The 21,794-nt window shown below is 38.0% G+C and overlaps 3 protein-coding genes across 3 annotated transcripts; all 3 read right to left on the reverse strand.

Annotated features, from left to right (window-relative positions):
* Positions 1 to 916: 916 nt before the first annotated feature.
* LOC113692237 (glutamate receptor 2.8-like) lies at positions 917 to 5,251 on the reverse strand. Its single transcript, XM_072053456.1, has 5 exons — positions 4,960 to 5,251; positions 3,047 to 4,385; positions 2,634 to 2,953; positions 2,093 to 2,481; positions 917 to 1,559 (listed from the first exon to the last, which is right to left on the reverse strand). The coding sequence occupies exons 1-5, from the start codon at positions 5,249 to 5,251 to the stop codon at positions 1,449 to 1,451; spliced, it is 2,451 nt and encodes an 816-aa protein (XP_071909557.1). The 3' UTR covers positions 917 to 1,448.
* A 5,019-nt stretch (positions 5,252 to 10,270) lies between these two features.
* On the reverse strand, positions 10,271 to 14,973 carry LOC113692944 (glutamate receptor 2.7-like). The gene is made up of 9 exons (XM_072053457.1): positions 14,880 to 14,973; positions 13,901 to 14,177; positions 13,416 to 13,495; positions 12,686 to 13,240; positions 12,080 to 12,540; positions 11,936 to 12,037; positions 11,506 to 11,818; positions 11,021 to 11,373; positions 10,271 to 10,744 (listed from the first exon to the last, which is right to left on the reverse strand). The coding sequence occupies exons 1-9, from the start codon at positions 14,971 to 14,973 to the stop codon at positions 10,271 to 10,273; spliced, it is 2,709 nt and encodes a 902-aa protein (XP_071909558.1).
* A 1,189-nt stretch (positions 14,974 to 16,162) lies between these two features.
* On the reverse strand, positions 16,163 to 21,172 carry LOC113692112 (glutamate receptor 2.2-like). The gene is made up of 5 exons (XM_027210473.2): positions 20,063 to 21,172; positions 18,279 to 19,603; positions 17,825 to 18,137; positions 17,264 to 17,652; positions 16,163 to 17,029 (listed from the first exon to the last, which is right to left on the reverse strand). Exons 1-5 carry the CDS (start codon positions 20,349 to 20,351, stop codon positions 16,481 to 16,483), a joined length of 2,865 nt encoding a protein of 954 aa, XP_027066274.2. The 5' UTR covers positions 20,352 to 21,172; the 3' UTR covers positions 16,163 to 16,480.
* Between the last annotated feature and the right edge of the window lie 622 nt (positions 21,173 to 21,794).

The raw sequence follows: 21,794 nt of genomic DNA on the forward strand, positions 1-21,794 counted from the left end.
TACATCGTTACACTTCATAGCTTAGTGAGCAAATTGCTAATGGCTAATAGTTTCGGGGCGCAAATTACAACTAACCCATTATGTTAAGCAGCTTTTCCTATATTACTAATTTGACTTATTGGTGTCAGTCATCTGATGGAAATTCCCCTCCCTTGCATATATTGCTGAAGGTTTTGACGCTGGATCGCTACTGAAAGCTTGCTGTGGAATTGGAGGACCATACAACTATGACATGAACAGAGCGTGTGGATCTCCAGGAGTACCCGTTTGCCCAAACCCACGACGATTTATCCACTGGGACGGCCTCCATCTCACGCAGCAGGCTTACCGTCGCATCTCGGAATTCCTCATTCCTGACATACTCTCAAGAATTCAGTGCTTTTAGACTTTGATTTGCTTTGTTTAATTTCAGCCAAGATCTTAGATTGGCAAAGAAATAAATGCAACTTGTATTTTCCCCAGTTGTACGCTGCTGAAAGATTGACGTAGTGTAGCATTCTAGCTATCTATGGCGAAATTCAGCCAAGAGAACTGCAATCAATAGCTGAAGCTCGTATAATTAAGCGACCTAATACATTTAGCAGCATCTATCTCCTGTTCATGATCATCCTGGATTATTTACAGCGTCAAAAGTTGTCATCTTGGATGCTAAGGAGAATGTTAGATTGCTCATTTGTGAAAAAAAATTGTGTTGAAACATCAGTGTTTTCAGGGTCACATTGCTGAACTTCATGAATGGAATTTCCTTGATTCCGTTCATTAGTTCGACTATGTCTAGCCGTATTAGTGATTTGGTTTCTGAAATTAGTTCACACATTTTCATCACGCTGAGCCAGTTAAGATGAAACAGAATACAACTTTTAGGCTACAAAAAGGGTGATTTAGAATTTGTAATTTGTTACACCATTATGGCCTAATTACATCCACAATCTTCGGACATCTGCGTAATGCAACTAAAATCATTTTATCCAACTTGTCTAACTCAAGCATTTTCACTACTGCTTGACTCAGGTTGCTGCATATTGCTTGATTCAGATAGCTGAATTTCACTAGTACCAGATGAAGCAGCATTCTCGTTTGTCCTGTTGGATTCATGAACTTCACCTTGTCTCGCTGAAATATCTGCAACATCAACTTCAGCTTCGCGAACTTCCCCAGGTCCATGTGACACATTTCTGTTGTTCTCCTCTGACTCATTAGCCTCTTCACTGGGTGAATCTCCTGTGGCATCTCTGTGGCTTAACGAGTGAACTCTTGATTCTTTGCCACTAGAATTCAGAAATCTTGAACATCTGTGGCAACAATTTGATATCATGGCAGTGAATCTTTGTCCAATCGAGGTCTTAGAGCAGAATAATGCAATCATGGAAGCTGAGAGTATGATTATGAAGAGGCCTCCAAAATTATAAGCTGTAAGACTAGGGCTCTCTTGACTGATTGAATCTTGATCAGCACGGTCCAAAATTTTTTTGCTCAATCACATTCATGGTTGCACCTTGTGTTACGTTAAGGATTGCTCTTGAGAAGTAACTAACCAGTGGTGAGCCCATAGGGAATGCCTAAATGAAAGTAGATTAATTTAGGCATTGTGAATTACTAATGCACCATAAATGTTTACTGCAGAATTTCGTCTTTCCAAAGACAATAAATATGAATTCATGCGAAAGAACTATTGACTGTACATTCATCAAAGATTCTGTCAAACTATTTAGTGATATAGCGGATGCGAAGTCCGAAGACTTCGACATTGAATCTGTGATATCAGTGAAGAGCACAAGTCCTCTATTGCAGGTTCTCTCTCTTTTTTTCTTAAAATTTTCCTAGCCTGAATAAAAACCTTCGAGCATTGTGGCAGTAGATAAATGTTTATTTCAAGGTAGTTGATGTTGCAATAAACTGATCTCCAACTGAAGTGCTTATATGTCAACTCAAGTCTGTCAAAATTCATGCAAACTCTAATACTTCAACAAGGATTTAGGCATTAACTCTCCTCAAGTACGGAAGCCAAGTAACATAAGTTTTATGGAAATTTTAATGTTTCTGACATACCAAGTGAGAATGGCTATAGAAAGTTGAGAAAGAAAAAACTCACAAAACCAAAGCCATCCGTTTTGTGTGTTGGCCCTACAATTCTGTACTCCGAACCATATCTGTTAATCAGGAGCTTCATGTAAGGGATCTCGCCATAGATGGCGTCAATGCCTCCTTTTTTGCCACCTCGACACATAGCATCATGGTATTCCTCAATGGTTGAGTAACTCCTCAACTTTGAGGCATCCAAGTGGAGCTCATTAATCAAAAATTCATGAACAAAAGAAGCATGTTGGTAACCGACATAATAGTCCTTAGAAAATGCAAAATTCAGCTGATCAACTGTGAAAATTGCTGATAGTTTAGCTGTATAGCTCTGCATCAATATGTATGTCACGAATAGCCATACAACCAAGACAAACATTGACCATTTGTTTGCCACCATATTCCCTGTCAACAGTAAGATACATCTGGTGAATTAAGTACTGTGTTGTTGGCTGAAAAAGAGGTAATTATCTTGATCCTGTTCTATTCGTTTAGGAGTGCAAGGTTAAGGGAAAGGCTATGAAGTACTAAGAAATTGTAACAGGAATTTTACATACTCTCAGGGAAGGCAAGAGCTGCAATAGGGAACCAAAAGAATAACCCAAATGGCTGTTCATTCGGTGTCAAAGAGCCAGTATTAGTGTTGTTTCTCTGATGCTCCAACATTCTGACAACAAATCCTATGAAAATGCAGGCCAAGACTATAGTCAGCCATAGGTCCCATCTTAAAGGCTTCAGGAATATCCACATGTCTATGTTCTTTTTGTTTTTCACAACCATAACAACTCCTGATTCAGTATATGGGAGGGTAAAATCGATGAATGTGGATCGATTTGCCAAAATTGTTACATCTCCAACCACAAAATCATAAGTCTTCCTTATTCAAGAGAAACGAAAAGATGTGTCAGTAGATGCCAATCTACATAAACAGAAAAATTATAGAAGCATAGTATAAAGAGAACATATGTACGAGACAAGACAGACCTTGTCAAGTATTTTGTGAAGCATGTGATCATAGCTCCCGTTAAGGCCTGTACTCGTGTTCAGATAAGGAATAAACTCATAATCAAGCTTGAAAGGTAACAGCTTCAAAGAAGCAAGAAATACATCTATAGACAACCCACTGAAATTGAATTGATTTGTCACAGGATCTTTTTGAATATTTGTGAACTCAGTGAACTCACTTTTCTTTGGAACCCCAACTTTAATCTTTCCAGTAGTGGGAATAGACCAACCCTTGGGGGTTACTATTGTATCTCCAGGCCACATAATAGCTCTAAGTTCTTTTGTGGAGGTTGAGTATGTTGACTCACCTGTTGAAGCTAATTTGCCGGATATTCCTCCATCAGGACTCCAGTAACCAACTGTCCTATATCCTGTTCCAATCAAATTAATTATCTCAAAGGCTGAGGTCTGTAGTTGCCCATCAACCAACTTGAATTCTCCACACAGGCCTGTAAATTTAGTATACAAGAGTTCTGCCAATATCCTACTGCCAAACTGAGAGATCGTTATATTTGAAATATCACTTCTGTCATCTCCTTGACTTGACTTCAGCAAATCAGAATCAGGGGAGAGACTTTTTTCGATGGCCAATGCAAGGGCCCAAACTGTGTCATATGCCCACAGACCATAGACATTTAACTCCATTATTTCACTTTGAGGTTTCCTCAAGAGTGCATTTCTCTTCCACTTTGCCCTGAAATTGTTTAGGTTCTTGGACTTGGGTACATGAGGCCTCAACCCCAAAACACCTTCCATCGAAGCAGTATCCACAGAAGATAAAGAGTTGGACAAACTATCGGTAATGAGCCAGGCATATCCTTCACTCATCATTCCGGCTTTTCTTGCAAGGTTAAAGAGCCTGTTCCCAAGTAAAATATTCATGTGCACCAGGAATACCCTGGTTTGTTTTGTCATCAGCTTGTTGAGTTCTTTTGTAATATAAACGTCCTCAGCTGATGTGGATATTGCACTTATGTATGAGAGCTGAATATCAACTTCTTGGAATGCTTTACTTAGCTTAGAAAAAAATAGATTTCCATACTCTGTGTCCTCGTATAGAATAACTACTTCGTGCCACTCAAATCCTTGGCAAATGGCCGTGAGACTTTTGACTTGGTACAAGTCATCTGGCGTTGTCCGAACAAAGTAAGGGCTCGGTGAATGAGAAAAAGCACGGTTTTTCGCTGTGAAGGAAATAACAGGTACATGAGCCCTTGCTCCAAGTTCTACAACAAACGTAGCTTCCTTTGACCATTCCGGCCCCAGGACACCATGCACTTCTTGATTCTTCAGCATTTCTAGAACTGCATTGTATTCACACAAAGCAGAAGCTATATATAAGGTCATTAATTCATGTCCATGCCAATTCTAAACCTGAGTTGCGTAGATTGAAATATAAGCCCTCTGTTCAAATGAAAGAAACCATGAGGTTTAAGTAAGTTTAAGCTAGTATAATTTGGATTCATGTAGCACTTTTGCTTCCGACTCAAGGACAATTTCAGTCATAGTGAAAATAAAACTGAATGGTGGTAAAACAAGTTCTTTCAATAGAAATAGCGGACACCATTATGGTGTTTGGAACTAGAAGTGTGCCGCAGACACCAAAATAGCACTAAGTCAATCAGAATACATGTTGCAGGAATCATTTGAAAAGTAAATGTTAATCTTGTCACGACTTTATGCACGACTTCTGCATTCTTTGGCCTTACTAGTAAGTATCATTAGGAGACATAGACTTCCTCTAGAAACTTTATAATCAATGAGGAACATGGTAAGCAAGAAAGAACATGTTGTTGAAGATAACTGTAATATGACTTTCAAGTAATCAGCAACGACGTCAAAGAGGCATTTCATAATTGGAATGGGCATAAATTTCACCTGCAGAAGCCACGTCTAGCTCCTCCTCAGCACTCTCAGTGTGGAGAAATAGCCTTGTTTTGTAATTTGAATGAATTGAATAGAAATCTGACAGTGCCATGGACATGCATAAATCTATCATGGTGCCCATGGGTGAATTTAAATCAAGAACTGCACCAATGTTGATGGAGGAATAAGTTGACCGGGCAGTTGCATGGATTTCACTACTTGCAGCAACTGATTGGGCTCTAAACATGAGGGAGAGCAAAGTGAACAAGAAGAACATATGACGGTCGTTCTTGATACTTTGCATTTCTGACTCCCCTGAACAGTACTAGTAAGTATGCCCTTTATATTGAGCTTTGCGGGGGAATTTAGATATGTGCAAAAAGTCAGCTATTGATGCTTAGTTACAGGTCCTTTTAATTGCCGCGGTCTCCCTATAACACTTTATTAGGAGAAAGGCAAAATGTGGGGCGCTTCAGAAATAAAATTAAGTATTATCAACCACACGCGAGCGCAAAGGGATTGAAGACCATGAGGCACAAATGGGAAATTTTAAGGTCAAAATACATCAGAAACTTATCTCTGCAAATTTTGTTAAAATCTTAATCTATTCTGTACGCTAATGTCAAACTATGCTGGAAGACTTTGTTAAAGAATTAGATGGTGTTTTGAGCCTTGAAATGACTTGAACTAGTCATTTCAGTAGTATCACACATCAGTAATTTACAATTACTGGTACACATTGAAGTGGACAGGAAATCTTGAATATGTACATGTCAAAAATCCAAAGAAGTTTCGAGGAAGTGATTTAGATCAGAAGCATGATTCGTAAGCACCAAGTAAAGCCATAGCTGCAAATAAGTAGAACCAAATTCCTTCTAGCTTTAAAACATAACTTAACCTTTGAGGTAAACCCATTTTTTACCTCAACTTGATGGTGGAAATGCAGTCAAATCTAGAATCAAGATGTAGTGATCTAAATCATCTGTTTCGCTATCTAAATCCGCAATCAAAAAACTTGCATTATGCGTTCTTTTATCTTCGGATTAAAAGCGCACATGAATCATGATGTTTATATCTGCTCACGATATCTTAAGGATAAGACAAATTAAGTGTTGAAAATTCTACGGACACGACCCTTGGCAAGACCATTGCATTCGCCACACCTCAATTTCTCAGGAATTTCCAGCTCCCTCCGTCCTTAAAACCACTAGTTAACGCATTGAAACACAAATATGACCCATCGCCCCTGTTAGAAATTTCTCTTCTTTTACTGTTGCGTGAGAATTGGCTTAATATTTCCGTTGTCTTCTCCTTCACAACCAAACATCTTGTTCTTGCTTGCCCCTTTTTCCTTGTCTTTCCTGTCTTTCAGATACAGCTGAATCTTGACAGTTTACTTCAAAACAAATACTACTCCAAAATGGGGGCCATTGAGCCATTGGCTGATGACCGCTAGTATGCTAATCCAGGTCAACTTACTAAATACGTTAGAATGTTCTGTTGGCACATATGTCCAATATTACTACATCATTTGATAGACACTCCTGTACTTATAATTTTGCATTTAACTGGTTGGCAAAATGTTTTAAGCTCGAAGAATGTCAAAATCGATGGCTTCAACTCTCGTGCTCCCATCAAGGTAGTTGAGTTAATCTCTTAATTTAAAAAAAAAAAAAAAAAAACACAGAGAAATTTTCACTAGAAAGGCGCAGATTTTTTATTTAATTTTTAAGTTTCTCGATTCAACTAATGAACACAAAATTCCTCATTCAAACTTTAACAGCATCTTAGCAAGACAAGAAAGCCCTTAAATTCCAATATTACTGGTCTTTTCAGCTGTCACGTTCTTCGTCCAAGCCATAAACCGGTCCTGCAATCTTGTTGCTTTCAACACATAGATGAGCCGAAAAAATTAGGTGAACTAACCCATTTGTTTAGATAGATTATTATTTGAAACAATTACTGTATCACTTTTTATGAAGCGTTATATATAAGATAAAATAATGATTAAGAATATTAAAAAATAAATTAAAAAATATATTTATAATAAAAATGAAATATTATTTAAAATAATCTGCTATCCAAACACTCGCTCATAATTGATTATTCAAGCCGTGCATTGATTCGGTCCAACAATCCCAAGTCGACGACCCCTGACTTTACATCTATCTAATGTCAACGCCCATGTGTGCCCGTGACGCTTTGTCAAGTGTGTGTAGCCAAAAATGAAGTTGGGCTGAGTCGCACCTGTGCAAATCAAGTTGGGCTGATTATTAATTACTCATGTCAGATTCCCAAGCTTAATTATTCTAGCTTTTTTTTTTTGTGTTTTTTCCGAAAGAGGCTAATTGGAAAAGTTTAAGAATGAAAAGAAGATTTGAACGAGTGTTTATTGCTAAATATGGCAATTTGGTCCTCTTACTCGTCTTCTCCTCGTTTGATTTTTTTGTATTGTCCTTTCATTTCGTCAGGTCAAACACCAAAAATTGACAGAAGGATCAAAAACTTATGCAGCAAATTGTTAAAGGGCTTAAGTATTGATACAAAGTATAGTTTAGGAGCCAAAAATGCATAAAAGTAATAGTTTAGGGACTGATTGGACAATTTACTCTAGAATTAATTATTGCGCAGCTGAAAAGGAAAAAAAAAAAAAAGGGACAAGCAAATCGGATTCGTAGGGACCAAGGAAGGAAGCTATCTCCTATAGGTGGCTTGTGTGCACATGTCCAGATATGCAGGACTGAATTTAGATACTTACTAGGGATTTTTTTTTTTTTTTTTTTTTTTGGGGTAGAAATGCTAGAAAAAAGTTGCAATCTACTTGTTTACTTTGTGTTGATGATGCTCCGCATTTTCTGATTCAGATACATCGAACCGACTAAGTCGTTCTTGTCACTGTTCCATTAACATTTTTGCTGCATGAAGATATACAGAACATTTGAAACTTTTGATAATCTTTAATTTATTGCTGCAGTCTCTCTGCAGAACTTTAAAAGGAGAGACAGAGAGTTTCCATGTTGGATGCCTTCTGATTTGAATATACCATAAGCTTTAATCAAAGAGAGAAAGAGAAACTTCCTTCCTGGAGCCAAGAAGATAGCTTTAGAAAATGAAAAACTTGATTAGCAAGATACCATCAGTGACGGCTGACGCTAAATACATAAAGACCACGCCAAAATCCATTGTTAGTATCCAAAATAGTTGACAGAAGAAAAGATTAATTTCAGGTATATATATATATATATCCACATTCTACAGATGTGAACTGGCTTAAAACAATATAGTGAACGGCATATCTTGGCTCTTGGCCCTGAGTTTGACAGGAAAGTCAAATTTTTACGTTCTCAAAACTTCAACTCCCTGAGTCATTTCCTGGAAAAAATCCATGCTAATGCACGAAAGGAAAAAAAATTTTGTTTACAGTGGCTGAAATTGTATAACAATATTCATGTTGTACCTTTAGAGTACAAGAACGTCGGCCACTTCAGGGCTGAGCTTCTACAATTCTATGGTATGTCGTTTTAGGATAGCATGTTCGTCGGCAACAGAATAGCGTTCCTGTTGCTTAGGAATTGCTTTGAATTTGTTCGATTCCCAAACCCTTTTATAGTCTTAATATTGGAATGAATAATAGTAAAATAGATGGTTCCTTCCACAGCGTACCGGTCCATCATGTTTGTCTGTTTATTGCTTGTGTTTGTATGATAGCACGCAACTGGGAAATCTTCTCGTTAGATGGCATGCATGCAAGCGGTAGATGAGTGGAAATTAACGATTGATTCCTAGTCAATGTAGAACATTGGAATCATTCGATGTGAGTATGTGCCAAGTGTGTGTTTGATTGCATTGTAATTAAATTTCCTAAGTAGTAATTAACGCTAATAAGACTGGATTGATAACCATGAAAATTAACACTTAAAGTGACAGCGTAAGTAATTTATAACTTTCAGTCATTTGAGTTCAACAAGTGTGTCTCATAAATTGTGTATTTTACTCCATCTCGGGGGTATATTAATAATTTTATATTTTATTATACCATTTTTCAACTCAGTTAAACACACCGCATTTAAATTTTTGTGACGCCATTTTCCAATCCAATTATACCAAAAGCCAAACTTGATCGAAAATGGAATTTGTGAGGCCCCCCATCCATCCGCGTAGTTTCGGTTTCAAGCCTTTTCCGAACGCACTTTTCCGAATGAGTTAATCTTGACAAGATCCGATACTTTATTCATCAGCCAGCGAATACAATTCCGAACGAAAAGTCTCTGCATTGGATCTTTCTATATATTAATTCACACACAATCTCCTGTTCACATAGAGCAGGTTCATTTGTTGTTTATGATATAGCACATAAATTGTTGTGTACTGTAATAGCCAAGATATAGTACGTAATAGTTTCATAGACAGTTTGTCGGCAATTTCCTAAATTGTTGGCTAGCAACCAAGATTGGCACAAAGTGTCGTGGGATCAGGCCAACCACATCCAAACACTTGTATCTATATTAAAAAGGATCGAAGTCGCAAAATTCTTGTTATCGTGTCTGGCTAAAAAGTAGTAAAAACAACACGGTGTTCTATAATAAAGGGGTCCATGACAATTCTGGCATGAAGCCATTTTGTCCTAGCTTGGCCAAAAGCAAGCAACTGGTAATTGTGCTAGAAAGTTCATATTCATATTGTTAACTGGAAATCAAAATCGCCCATCCATCCAGGGCCAGGTCTCTTGTGCACGTACTGATAGCAAAATTAATCTCAACATGCAGTTTCAAAGTTCCATTTCGTCGTGATCAGATAGGTTTTCTAGCGATCACAAGTGCGAAAGCATGAGAGAGTGAAGGGTGGCGATAGGGTCAGATAGGTTCTTTGGATGATGACACAGGAGATGTAAGAGGGGAGCTAAATTGGGAGCAAAATCATCTAATCCAAGGAACTTGAAGAACGCCAATCTTCTAAACCAAATTACTTAATTTCCACAGACAACCTCAGCTCGGGTGAGCTGCATGCATAGACAATTCCAATTCCTACATGCTGCAGGAAAAATCATTTTACTTGTAGTCCTTGTTTGTTTGTGTTGCACTTGCACCTAAAATCCTTAAATGTACAAATGATATAACCATCGTTCTTGCATTTTTCAGTAACTAAGTTAATATCAGCATTCCCCATCAAGCATTTCAGTCTTTGCAAGATCAGTCAAATCTGTGTCGTTTTGACTCTACTTTTGCTTTTCTGAGAACAATTACAGTACCATTTACATCCGCATGCATCGTTCAGCTTACGATCTGATTACTCAATTCAGATGTTCATGTTTGTGTCGGTGGATTCAGGAACTTCCAACTTCTCCCGCTGAAACATCTTCACTGCTGCTCTCAAGTACCTCAACTTCCTCTGGTCTGTCAGACGTATTTGTTTTGCTCTCCTGAATTTCATTAGCTTCTTCACTGGAGGACTCACCTGAGGCATCTGTATCACTTACTGAATGAACACTTGATTCTTTGCCTCTAAAAATTGGAAAACTGCAACAACATCTTTGACCATAATGTGATGCCGTAGTAGTAAATCTTTGTCCAACTGAGGTCTCTGAGCAGAATAGTGAAAATATGGCTGCTGAACAGATGATTATGAAGAGGCCTCCAAAATTATATGCTGTAAGATTTGGATCGTCTCGATCAACTGAATCAGAGGGATATCCAGGTCCAAGGTTTTTCTGCTCAATTGTAGTCATGTTGGGACCTTGGGTTATGTCAAGGATTGCCCTTGAGAAATAACTAACCAGTGGAGAACCAATTGGGAAAGCCTAAATTCAGAAGAACAATATGTAATTCCATGTCAACTAAATGATATCATATACATAACTCACACAATGGCATAAAGAATGCTCGTACGTGTTTAGAAGTTTTAGATATTCAGCAAGAAATTAGATGTGATCACTAATTAAATGGAGCCAATGGTATCAGAGATGGGGGCATTTCCAAGACCTCTGGATTAGCGTAAGCAAAAGGGGTCATACATAGAAATAGGGAACAAGGAAACTCACGAAGCCAAAGCCTTGTGTTTTGTATGTTCGCCCTACCATCCTGTACTCAGAACCGTACCTGTTCAGGAAAAGCTTCATGTAAGGGGTCTCACCAACAATGGCATCGATACCACCCTTCCTGCTACCTCGAGACATAGCATCATGATAGTCCTCGAATCTTGTGTAGCTCCTCAACTTTGACTCATTCAGGTGCAGTTCATTAATCAAAAAATCTCTGGTGAAAGAACCATGCTGGTGACCGACATAATACTCCTCCGAAAATGAAAATTCCAACTGATCAACAGTGAAAATTGACGATAATTTCGCTGTGTAACTCTGCATCAATATGAATGCCACAAATAGCCATACAACTAACACAAACCTTGACCAGTTGTTAGAAACCATGTTCCCTGTCAACATCACAATATATGGCCTGGTGATTAAAGCATTTAAGAATTGGTTCATCATCTATTTGTTTATAGAAGTGTAAGGGAAAGCAAAAAGCTTGGAAAGAATTTAGTTACATTGGAAGATAGTCTTACTTTCAGGAAATGCAAGAGCTGCAATAGGAAAAACGAACAAGCCAACTTGCTGCCCGCGGGGCATTGAAGAGCCAGCATCAGTGCTGTTTCTTTCACGCTCCATTAATCTGGGAACAACTTCTATGAAGATACATGCTACAATGATGGCCAGCCAAAGATCCCACCTTAAAGGCTTTAAGAAAATCCACATATCTATGCTCATTTTGTTTTTGACAACCATAACAACTCCTGATTCAGTATATGGGAGGGTAAAATCAACATATGCAGCTCGATCAGCCAGAATTGTTATGTCTCCCACCACAAAATCATAGCTCTGCCTTATCAAAAGAAATGGAGGAATGTTTCAGATTGTTTCCAATGTTATTCCTAACAAAAAAAAAAAGCATCACTGTTTAAACACTAAGATATTAACAGCATGAACCACACAAACCTGATCAAGTATCCTATGAAGCAGATCAGCGTAGCTCCCATTACGATGTCCACTTGCATTCATAAAAGGCACAAACTCATAATCGAGCTTGAAAGGTAATAGCTGCAATGAAGCAATGAACACATCTATAGAAAATCCACTTACTTGAGGCTGATTTGTTAAGGGATCTACTTGTACTTTCACAAATTCAGTGAAACCTTCTTTCTTAGGTACCCCAACTTTAAGTTTTCCATTTGAAGGAATAGCCCAACCTCTTGGTGGTACTAATGTATCTCCTGGCCACATAATTACTTTGAGTTCTTTTGCGGAAATTGAACCTAATATTTTGGAAATTCCTCTACTTGGAGTCCAGTATCCAACTGTCCTATCTCCTGTTCCAATCACATTGAATATCTCAAATGCTAAAGGTTTCAGTTCACCATCAACCAGTTCGAATTTCCCACTCAGGCCTGTGAATTTTGTATGGGAGAGTTCGGTCAAAAGCTTCTGGCCAATCTTGGAGATTCCTAAATTGGAAATCTCACGTTCATTTTCTCCATGGCTTAGCTGTAGGAGATCAGAGCTCACAGGCAGAAGTTTTTCAATTGCCATTGCTAAGGCCCAGACTGTGTCGTATGCCCACAAACCATAGATATTTAGATCCATCACTGTAATTTCCGGGTTTCATCAATAATGCATTCTTTGTCCACCTTTCTTGGAAATCCTTGAGCTTCTTGGACTTAGGTACACAATGCCTTATGCCCAATACACCTTCCAAAGAAGAAGAATCCTCAGAATTTAGGAAGTTGGAGAAACTATCAGTAATGAGCCAGGCATACCCTTCTGTCATCATTCCAGCTTTTCTTGCAAGGTGAAAAAGCCTACATCCGAGTAATGTATTCATGTGCACCAGGAATACCCTGGTTTGCATGGTCATCAACTTGTTTAGTCCTTTTGTAATGTAAACATCATCAGCTGATGTAGAGACAGCACTCGAGTATCCTACACGAATATCAACTTCTTGGAATTCTTTATTTAGCTTAGACATGAATACATTTCCATGGCGACTGTCTTCATAGATAACGACTATGTTATGCCATCCAAATTGTTGGCAAATGGCCGCGAGACCTTTGATTTGGTACAAGTCATCTGGAGACATTCGAACAAAGTAAGAGCTCTTAGTATGGGAAAAGCCTTGGCTCTCTGCAGTAAAGGATATAACAGGCACATGAGCCCTTGCTCCAAGTTCTGCAACAAATGCAGATTCAGTCAACGACTCTCGCCCCAAAACACCATGCACTTCCTCATTCTTCAGCAATTCTAGAACTGCAATTAATTCACAAACAGAAATTCTAAAGCTGCATTTTATTCACAAAAATCAGTTTCTATCCATACGTTTAGTAAACACTATTCTAAAATTGGATTTCATACTTCGAATAGATTGTTGATTATGTTCAATCAAGGGCAGAAAACAAACCTCTGATATTCTTTGTTTGTTTACCTATCTGTTGTTTTTGCACTTCATCACCAGTTTTAGAAGAAAACAAACCAATTTGTGACATTACATCCATCAACTGTGTCCTGAAATTGCTGTGAAAACCAATTATAAATATGATCTAAATTCTGCCTAATGAATGAGCTTCTTACATGAAGAGAACTCTAGAAAGATAGCTGGCATGGACACCGTGACCGATATAGGAAGTCAAGTAAAAGCCGCATTGAAATGATTATCCATAACGACTATATTACAGAAAATTTTGAAATAAAATGCAAAAAGGATTTGGGACAGGATTTGCATCTTTTTTAGTCAGTGGCATACTATCTTTAAAATGGACAAGACTTCACGATTTGAAAAAACTTACTTAATTTGTCTTCTGAGGGTCACTATAGCTTGAGTCAGTTACTTCCCACCTCACTGGTGGAAACGAAACAAATGGTGAGCAAGCAACATCTTTTAACAAGCTAAGTAAGAAATCTTTTATTAACCTGAAAGATTCAACCGCTGGCAATAATTCAAAATTCAAAGAAAATGAACTAGTACCACCTGCAGACCCCACTCCAAACTGCCCCTTGGCATTCTTGCGGTGGAGAGATAACCTTGTTTGATAATTTGAATGAACTGAATAGAAGTCTGAATGTGCCATAGACAAGCACAAGTCTAACATGGCTCCCATGGGTGAATCCAAATCAAGAACTACACCAATGCGGATGGAAGAATGAGTTGATGACAGTCCAGTTTCATCCGTATCATTTCTCGAATCAACTAGAGACGTGAGGGAAAGCAAGAAAACAAGGGCAAACAAAAGAAGGCTTTTAATAGCCGTTGCTGGAAGCATCTTAAAGGAATGCATGCTCTGAGCTATTAAAAGGATTCTGAAGAGAAACTTCATGGCAGCAAAAGATGGCAAGGGAAGACTTGAGTAGCAAGATAAGCAGAAAATATCTCAAGATTGAAGCTATTTATACACCGAGGGACAATATCAAATCAAAAACCATATTTTAGTCCCAGTGTTCTACTGTAAACTAAACTGGAAAGGAATTCAACAATGTATGGAAACTCTAAAGCTTGAAATGGTCATTGAAATTGTACATGAAGGTGACAGGAAAGGATAAATATGTCTATGGTTAAAACTTATGCTCAAGGGGGATTTCCAGGAAATACCCAGCCAAGAAGCTTATTTACTACTCAGTACCGTATCAAAGAGGGAGCTAGGTAGCTAGACAATGAAAAGGTAAAACGATTTAACAATACAGCCAAGTTTATTTGAGCTTTTAGAATAAAATAACACCCAAATCAGTGTGAACCGTAGTAAATGATTCAAGTGGTGGTTTTGGTGCCATACTATATCTGTTTTTTATTAGCATCCAAAATGTCTAGGCATTACATTGGAAGTATCAGCGTTCATACTCTATCTGTGGAGAATATTCCCAACTCGATCTCCTTTGGCCTAGCTCACGGACTAACTCTTGATACATAGAAGATTCTCCTTCTCCTTGTCCTTCTTTATATAAGACAGATCCAAGAACTTAGGTTCTCCTGCAGAATCCGACATCTCCATCTCCTAGTGAAGTTTCTTTTATGTATTCCTTGTCTTTCCGCTTTTGTTATCAATAGTAGCATGAGTGCAACTGGCGGATCAATAGATTAGTAATCAAACTAGCTAAGCGCAGAATAGCCGGATCATTTGCAAGCCCATCATTGAAATCCCATTTTACCATTCAAAGAACCTTGATTTTATGAATATAGTAATGAGCATTGTAACCATTATTAACCCGACCTTCCTTTCTGCAGTTGGCACAGACATGTTAGTAATTAATTTCTTGTATCTTGTAGTATTTGTTACCACCATTCAAAAGAATTTCTCCCATTGTTAGTCATGTCAAAACTAGAATAACAACAAAATCATCGAAGGCAACAATGGCATTTTTATTGCCCGAGCTCTGGACTGTTGTGGACTAAATAAATCACCAAAGTTTGACTTAACGGAATAAGGTAGTTTGTCACAATTCTTTACTTAAAAGTAGATGTCATACCACATCAACCTTCTTGTATCTTTCCCTGTATTTCACGAATTGACTAGCCAAATTTTTTTCTTAATCTAAATGCTAAGAGTCTCTATTAAGCAAAATGTACTTTTGCGTGAAAACTAAGTCTAAAATCTTGGAGTTAACCTGGCCACCAAAACCAAGCTCAAGATTTGCCTTGCTCCCATAAACCATAGACCTCTTTCTTCGTGACACTGAAGACGGACAATTTTCCAGCTTCCACAATGATGTATTCTTGACATGGTTGATGGAGAGGAAGAGAATCCAAGACTAGAGAGATGGAGGAGGAGGAGGAGGGGAGGGGCGAGATGCTGAAGAAAGGAAAAAAAGTTAAAAACAAAGTGGGTGCTTCAAGGGCGTGACTTATATCGGACAGGTGAGCTAGCGCCTTCATGTTTCAGTGGAAGAAGCCGTCGTCACATTACATGGTTGAGTATAACGCCTTTTAGTGAGTACTTTATGAGACCCCAATTTTGGAGTCCGTACATCTTGACAAATCAGAAAATTTTCCTGTGTACCAATAGGTGCACTTCTACATTCCTTTAAAGAAGGACGCCCCAACCTTTGCATGATTATTTGGTATTAAAGGAACAGCATCCATGTTTTTTGACATAAAAAATGCTTGGACGCTTTCCTAGATCATATGTGAATCAGTATGGATTTTCTGCATAGAATAGGGAAAAAATGAAAGACTAGATAAAGTAAATTTACAACTAGGAGCTGGAATATGAATCAACTTAATCTACAATATGTTGCTGTTGTTAAACAAATAATCGAACCCAAATAAACAAAAAATTAACAATCATGCAGATCCCCTCATCGATTCACAGACAGGCGAACCAAAGCTTAGTAACTAGCTAAAATAAAAATCGATGAACCATAAGGAATAGCTTCATGCAACATGTTCAGCCCTCTAAGTTGTGACTTGAATAACTTTTTGCTCAAAAAGCACCAAAGAAGCCTGAGACAAATATTCAGATTATATCCTACTTGCTGAAATATTTACATGCTTCTAGTACTTCATGAACTGATCTGTCTTGCAGAAACAGCAATGTCTTTTTGCTCAGACTCAGATTCATTTGCTTGACCATCTTTAGCTGAAATGTCCGCATTTCCTTGCTCAGATTCACGGGCAGGTGTGCCTGGTCCAGACGAATCATCTAAATTTAGCCTATCAGAGACATCAGGCCCTTTTTCTTTTTCACTGGATGAATCTCCACTACGATCAGGATTGACTGTCGAGTTAACTTTTGGTTCGTTCCCCCTGAATGATAGGAAAACGGAACATCTGTGGTGATAGTACCTGACCCTTTCAGTCAGCTTTTGACCAACTGAGGTCTCAGAGCAGAACAATGCAAATAACAGAGCTGAGGCTACTAGAATAAAAAGTCCTCCAAAATCAAAAGCTGTTAAACTGGGGCTTTGCTTGTTGACTGAATCACTTTGATTAAAAGGGGAATACTTAGGTCCAAAATTCCTTTGCTCAATTGCACTCATATTTTCATCTTCTGTCACAGATAGGATTGCTCTTGAGAAGTTAACAACTAGTGGAGACTTCAAAGGGAATGCCTGGAGAAACATTGTATGACATTTTCAAGTATAAATATAGAAGTTGTTGTACAGAAATAAAGAAACACGTGTCAATGCACACAATTGCAATTTTCTCAAGCAATAAAATCTGTATTTAAAAGTTCACATCTTATATTGTACAAATGTTTCCGAGCATGTGACTGTGTTGAAGCGTGCTCATATACTGTCCTATTATACCTGAATGGAACACACAAAGAGGGAGGGAGAACTTACAAAGCCAAATCCATCTGTCCTGAATGTAGTGCCAACTATTTTATAGTCGGAGTCGTATTGATCAAGAAACAGCTTCATATAAGGGATTTCATCAAAGATGGCATCAATTCCTCCATTTTCGCTCCCCTTATTCATGGCATAATGATATTCCTTAATAGTTGAGTATTCCTTGATCTTTGACTCATTAACATGGAGACGATCTACCAAGAAATCTTTTGTAAAGCTACCTTTTTGGATGCCAATGTAATAGTCATTTGAAAATCTGAAATCTAGCTGATCTACTGTGAAAATTGCTGATAGATTTGCGGTGTAGCTCTGCATCATGATATAAGCCATTAACAACCACACTACCAACACAAACCTCGACCAGTGGCTGGCAACCATGTTTTCTGTTAGCAGCAGAACAGATAATATTACTTGAGTTGATAGCTCAATACTTACTATTCATTTATATGTAGAAGATAGGGAAATACTAATCTCTGCAACTTCTACAACATTTATACTGGTCAAGGAGCAGCACGTTTAGTAATTTCATTAGAAAACGTGTCAAGGAGAACTTACTTTCAGGGAAAGCAAGAATAGAAATTGGAAACCAAAAGAGAAATTCAAATTTCTGATTATTTGTTCCAGCAGAATCAGACTTCTCATTTTCTCTATGCTCCAAAAGCCTGAGGACTATCCCAATGAAAATGCAGGTACTGATAATTGTCAGCCAAAGATCCCACCTAAAAGGTTTTACAAAACTCCACATGTCTTTCCCCTTTTTATTTTTTACCACCAAAACAGTTCCTGATTCAGAGTATGGCAATGTAAAGTCAACATATCCTGCTCGGTCAGCCAAAATCGTTATGTCTCCCACAGCTATATCAAAAGCCTATTGCAGCGTCAAAAGAAAGAGAAAGCAATATCAGATTGATGCTACACTGGTTCTCTGTAAGTCTGTCACCAAGCAAACAGTTCTTAAAAGCAAAGAGAAAATCTAGAAACAAAGACACAGAAATGAGAAGAAACCAACCTTGCCTACATTGTGAAGAAGATCATTGTAAGTTCCATTACTGAATCCACTTTCATTTGTAAAAGGGATGATCTCATAATAATCAACACTAAAATTCAGCTGCGCCATTACAGCGTGGAATATATCTAGTGAATAACCAGTGATCTTAGTCTGGTTTGTGTGAAGATTGTCTGGAACATTGACAAATTGAGTGAAACCATATTTCTTGGGGACCCCTACTCTTAATTTCTGAATAGCCACTCCTTTTGGCTGTTTTACTGAATCTCCAGGCCATATAATGGTCTTTAGTTCCTTTATGGAAGTTGAATATGATTGTCTAGTGCTCGAAGAAAATTTTGGCATAATTCCTTGATCAGATGTCCAGTAACCAATCGTTTTATCCCCTGTTTCAAACACATTGAATATCTCCCAGGATGAAGCCTTCGGCTGCCCATCAATTAAGTAGAACTCCCCAGTCAAGCCTTGAAATGTTATATTCTGGAGTTCTCTTACAAGTTTTGGGCCAATTTGAGAGATTTGTACACCGAACATGTCACTTCCACTCTTGCTGTTGTTGATATCCAAGAAGTCAGGGTTTACTGGTCCAATATTTTCTACTGCCATTGCCAGTGCCCAAACTGTATCATATGCCCACAAACCATACACATTTAGCTCTCTCCCTGTACTGTCAGGTTTCATCAGAAGCATATTCTTTTTCCACCTGTTTCTGAAATTGTCTAGATTCTTTGTCTTAGGTACATGAGCCCTTAGACCTAAAACACCTTCCATGCATTCAATGGCGGCAGAATCTATAGAGTTCAAGGAGTTGCCCAAGCTATGAGTGACAAGCCAGGCATATCCTTCACTCATCATGTCAGCCTTTTTGGCAAGAATAAATAGCCTAGACCCAAGTACGGCATTCATATGCACTAAGAAGACCCTAGTTTGCATTTTCTTCAATTTTTTCAGTTCGTTCATGATGTGACGGTCTTCAGCTAATGTTGAGATGGCAACCACGTGTGCAAGCCGGATATCAGCATCTTGGAATGCTTTATTCAGCATAGACAGAAACCGAGTAGCATAATTAGTATCTTGATACAAAACGACTGCTTCATGCCATTCAAATCCTTGGCAGATGGAAGCAAAAGCTTTTGCTTGGTCTAAGTCATTTGGTGCAGGTCGAATGAAGTAAGGGCTTGGTGTATAGGAAAGAGAACCGCCTCTATCAGTAAAGGATATTACAGGGACATGAGCTTTCCCTCCAAGTTCCGGTACTAATTTACCTTCTGTCCATGTTTGAGGCCCTAGAATACTATGCACTTCTTCATTCTTTATCAGTTCAAGGACTGCATTGCATTTGAAGAAAACAAAAAATTAGTCATCGTGATCTTAATTTCTTGGCCATAATAGTATTTTACCTTTTTATTGATACTAACTTTGATCTAAATAGCCACCCCTGCCATTATCATCTTTTTCACACTTTTCAGTTGTAGTGTTATCTATAAATTTCACACTCACAATAATATTGACCATGACATTGAAGATGCCATTTAAAAATACTTAAATCAGCAAATAAATATGTTACAAGGGGACATTAGATTTGACTTTTTGATTATCAGCATCAGAAAGGACCTTCAATGCATATTCTTCTACCTTAAGCAGTATATTACAGCAGTAAAAGAAAAGAAGGATATATGACAGGAAGATGATACAGACCACAATTTACTTTGCATGTGCTACATGGAGAGTTCTAGCGGAAATGATGTAACAGCAAATTTTAAAAACGAAATGCACATAGATAAAACCTGCAGACGTCATATCGAAATCATTGTGAGCATATTTCCTGTGGATATCCAGTCTTGTTCGATAATCTGCATGCGTGGCATAGAAATCCCAACGTGCCATTGAAATACATACATCTATCATGGCCCCCATGAAAGAATTGGAATCAAGAACAGCACCAATGCGGACTGAGTAATGCGTTGGTGCTACTGTTCCATTTGACCCATCTCCAGCTGCAGCAGCAGCGCCCATTTTCCACGCAAGGTAGAAAAGGAAGCAAGCAACAGAAACAAACCCTTGAATTCTAATCATTGTGAATTTGTAATTCCTCTTAAGTCCTAACACGGTAGGCTATTCTGAACTCCTGGCCAGTTTAATAGCTGTTTCTCTTTTGATCTAGGTATCTGATACCAAAATGTAGTAGCCCTGTAAAGGATAATGGTTTACCTAATAGTAGCTATATTTATTTGAAGAAATTTGACTTTGAAAGATTGTATACTTTTCCTTGAGGAAGAATGACTGAGTAAAATAGTCATGGATTACATGGATCTATGAGAAGTTTGATTAGTCCAACTTGACTGCAAGAAGCAAATGAGAGCAGCACAATGACGAAGCTACTTAGAAACTGATTGCTTAGCAAACACAAAGTTGCTTAGAACATTCAGAGAGTCAGGTCAGGACCTGGGAAAGTAAATTGGTCAGATAAATTGCTAACATGAATCAAGAACAAGTTAATTTAACGGGACGGATAAATGCTGTATATAAAATCTTGAATTCTTGGAAACCACTAGCCAAGAGATATCTCAGGTTGTTGAGAAGCCCTTAATCTAGTGACTAAGATTGAAAATCTTGAGATTTTAGAAATTAAAGGCCTTGGATTCAATTCCCCTCTCCTCCCACCTCGCTTCTTAAATCCGCGTAATAATACGTCCCACCAATCAAATTTTGCACAGTAACACGCAACCTTGCTTGAAGAGTTGCTATATAAGATATTTTCTCTATCTTTCTGTGGAAATTCACCATAGAATTAATTGAGGTTGAGAGATGATATTGAAGTAAATTATGAAGGATGCCATGATCTTCACATAGTAAATTCATTCATTCAGACTAAGTGATAAGACAGGGTATCAAAGTTGATTCTAGTGATTGTATCCAAAATTTTGTTCCGGCCGCCACGCCAAAAAAAAAAAAAAAAAAACCTCAATATCAAGTCTCCAGTAGTTCTGCGGGTACAGTTCTGCAGGTGGATACCTAATAATTAGCTACCGACGACAGAAGCAAAAAGTTAAACACCTGCTTGCAGTTGACTTAATAATCTTGCTTCTTGTCAACTTTGATTTCCTGGGTAAAAGTGGAGCTAAGCGAGTAATGGAAAAGAAACTTTCAAAGTAACTAATGGTAGTGTGTGTTTTACGTACAGTTACCTTCTTTTTAAGTATTTATTATCTTCATGTTGTCTCTACATAGTAATATTTATTTTTACTTATTTTCCACTCTTTACCTACCATACCATTAGAGTGGACTTTCATGAGAATACGCGTCTGTAATTGTCTTGAACATTTAGAATTCAACGCCAAAGATACAATCGCAAGAATTAATCTCTGCGTCTGAGTCACTCACTCACTCTTTACGTGGCCATGGCTAAAAATCGATTCATTTTTTTGCCTTGTTCAAAATGCATGAAAGCATATTGCTTTTATGATTGAATATTTCCCAGTCAACATCCCACCAACCTTACGGTCTAGATAATCGATT

The sequence above is a fragment of the Coffea arabica genome, chromosome 6c (assembly GCF_036785885.1).
Source record: "Coffea arabica cultivar ET-39 chromosome 6c, Coffea Arabica ET-39 HiFi, whole genome shotgun sequence".
Taxonomy (NCBI): Eukaryota; Viridiplantae; Streptophyta; class Magnoliopsida; order Gentianales; family Rubiaceae; genus Coffea; species Coffea arabica.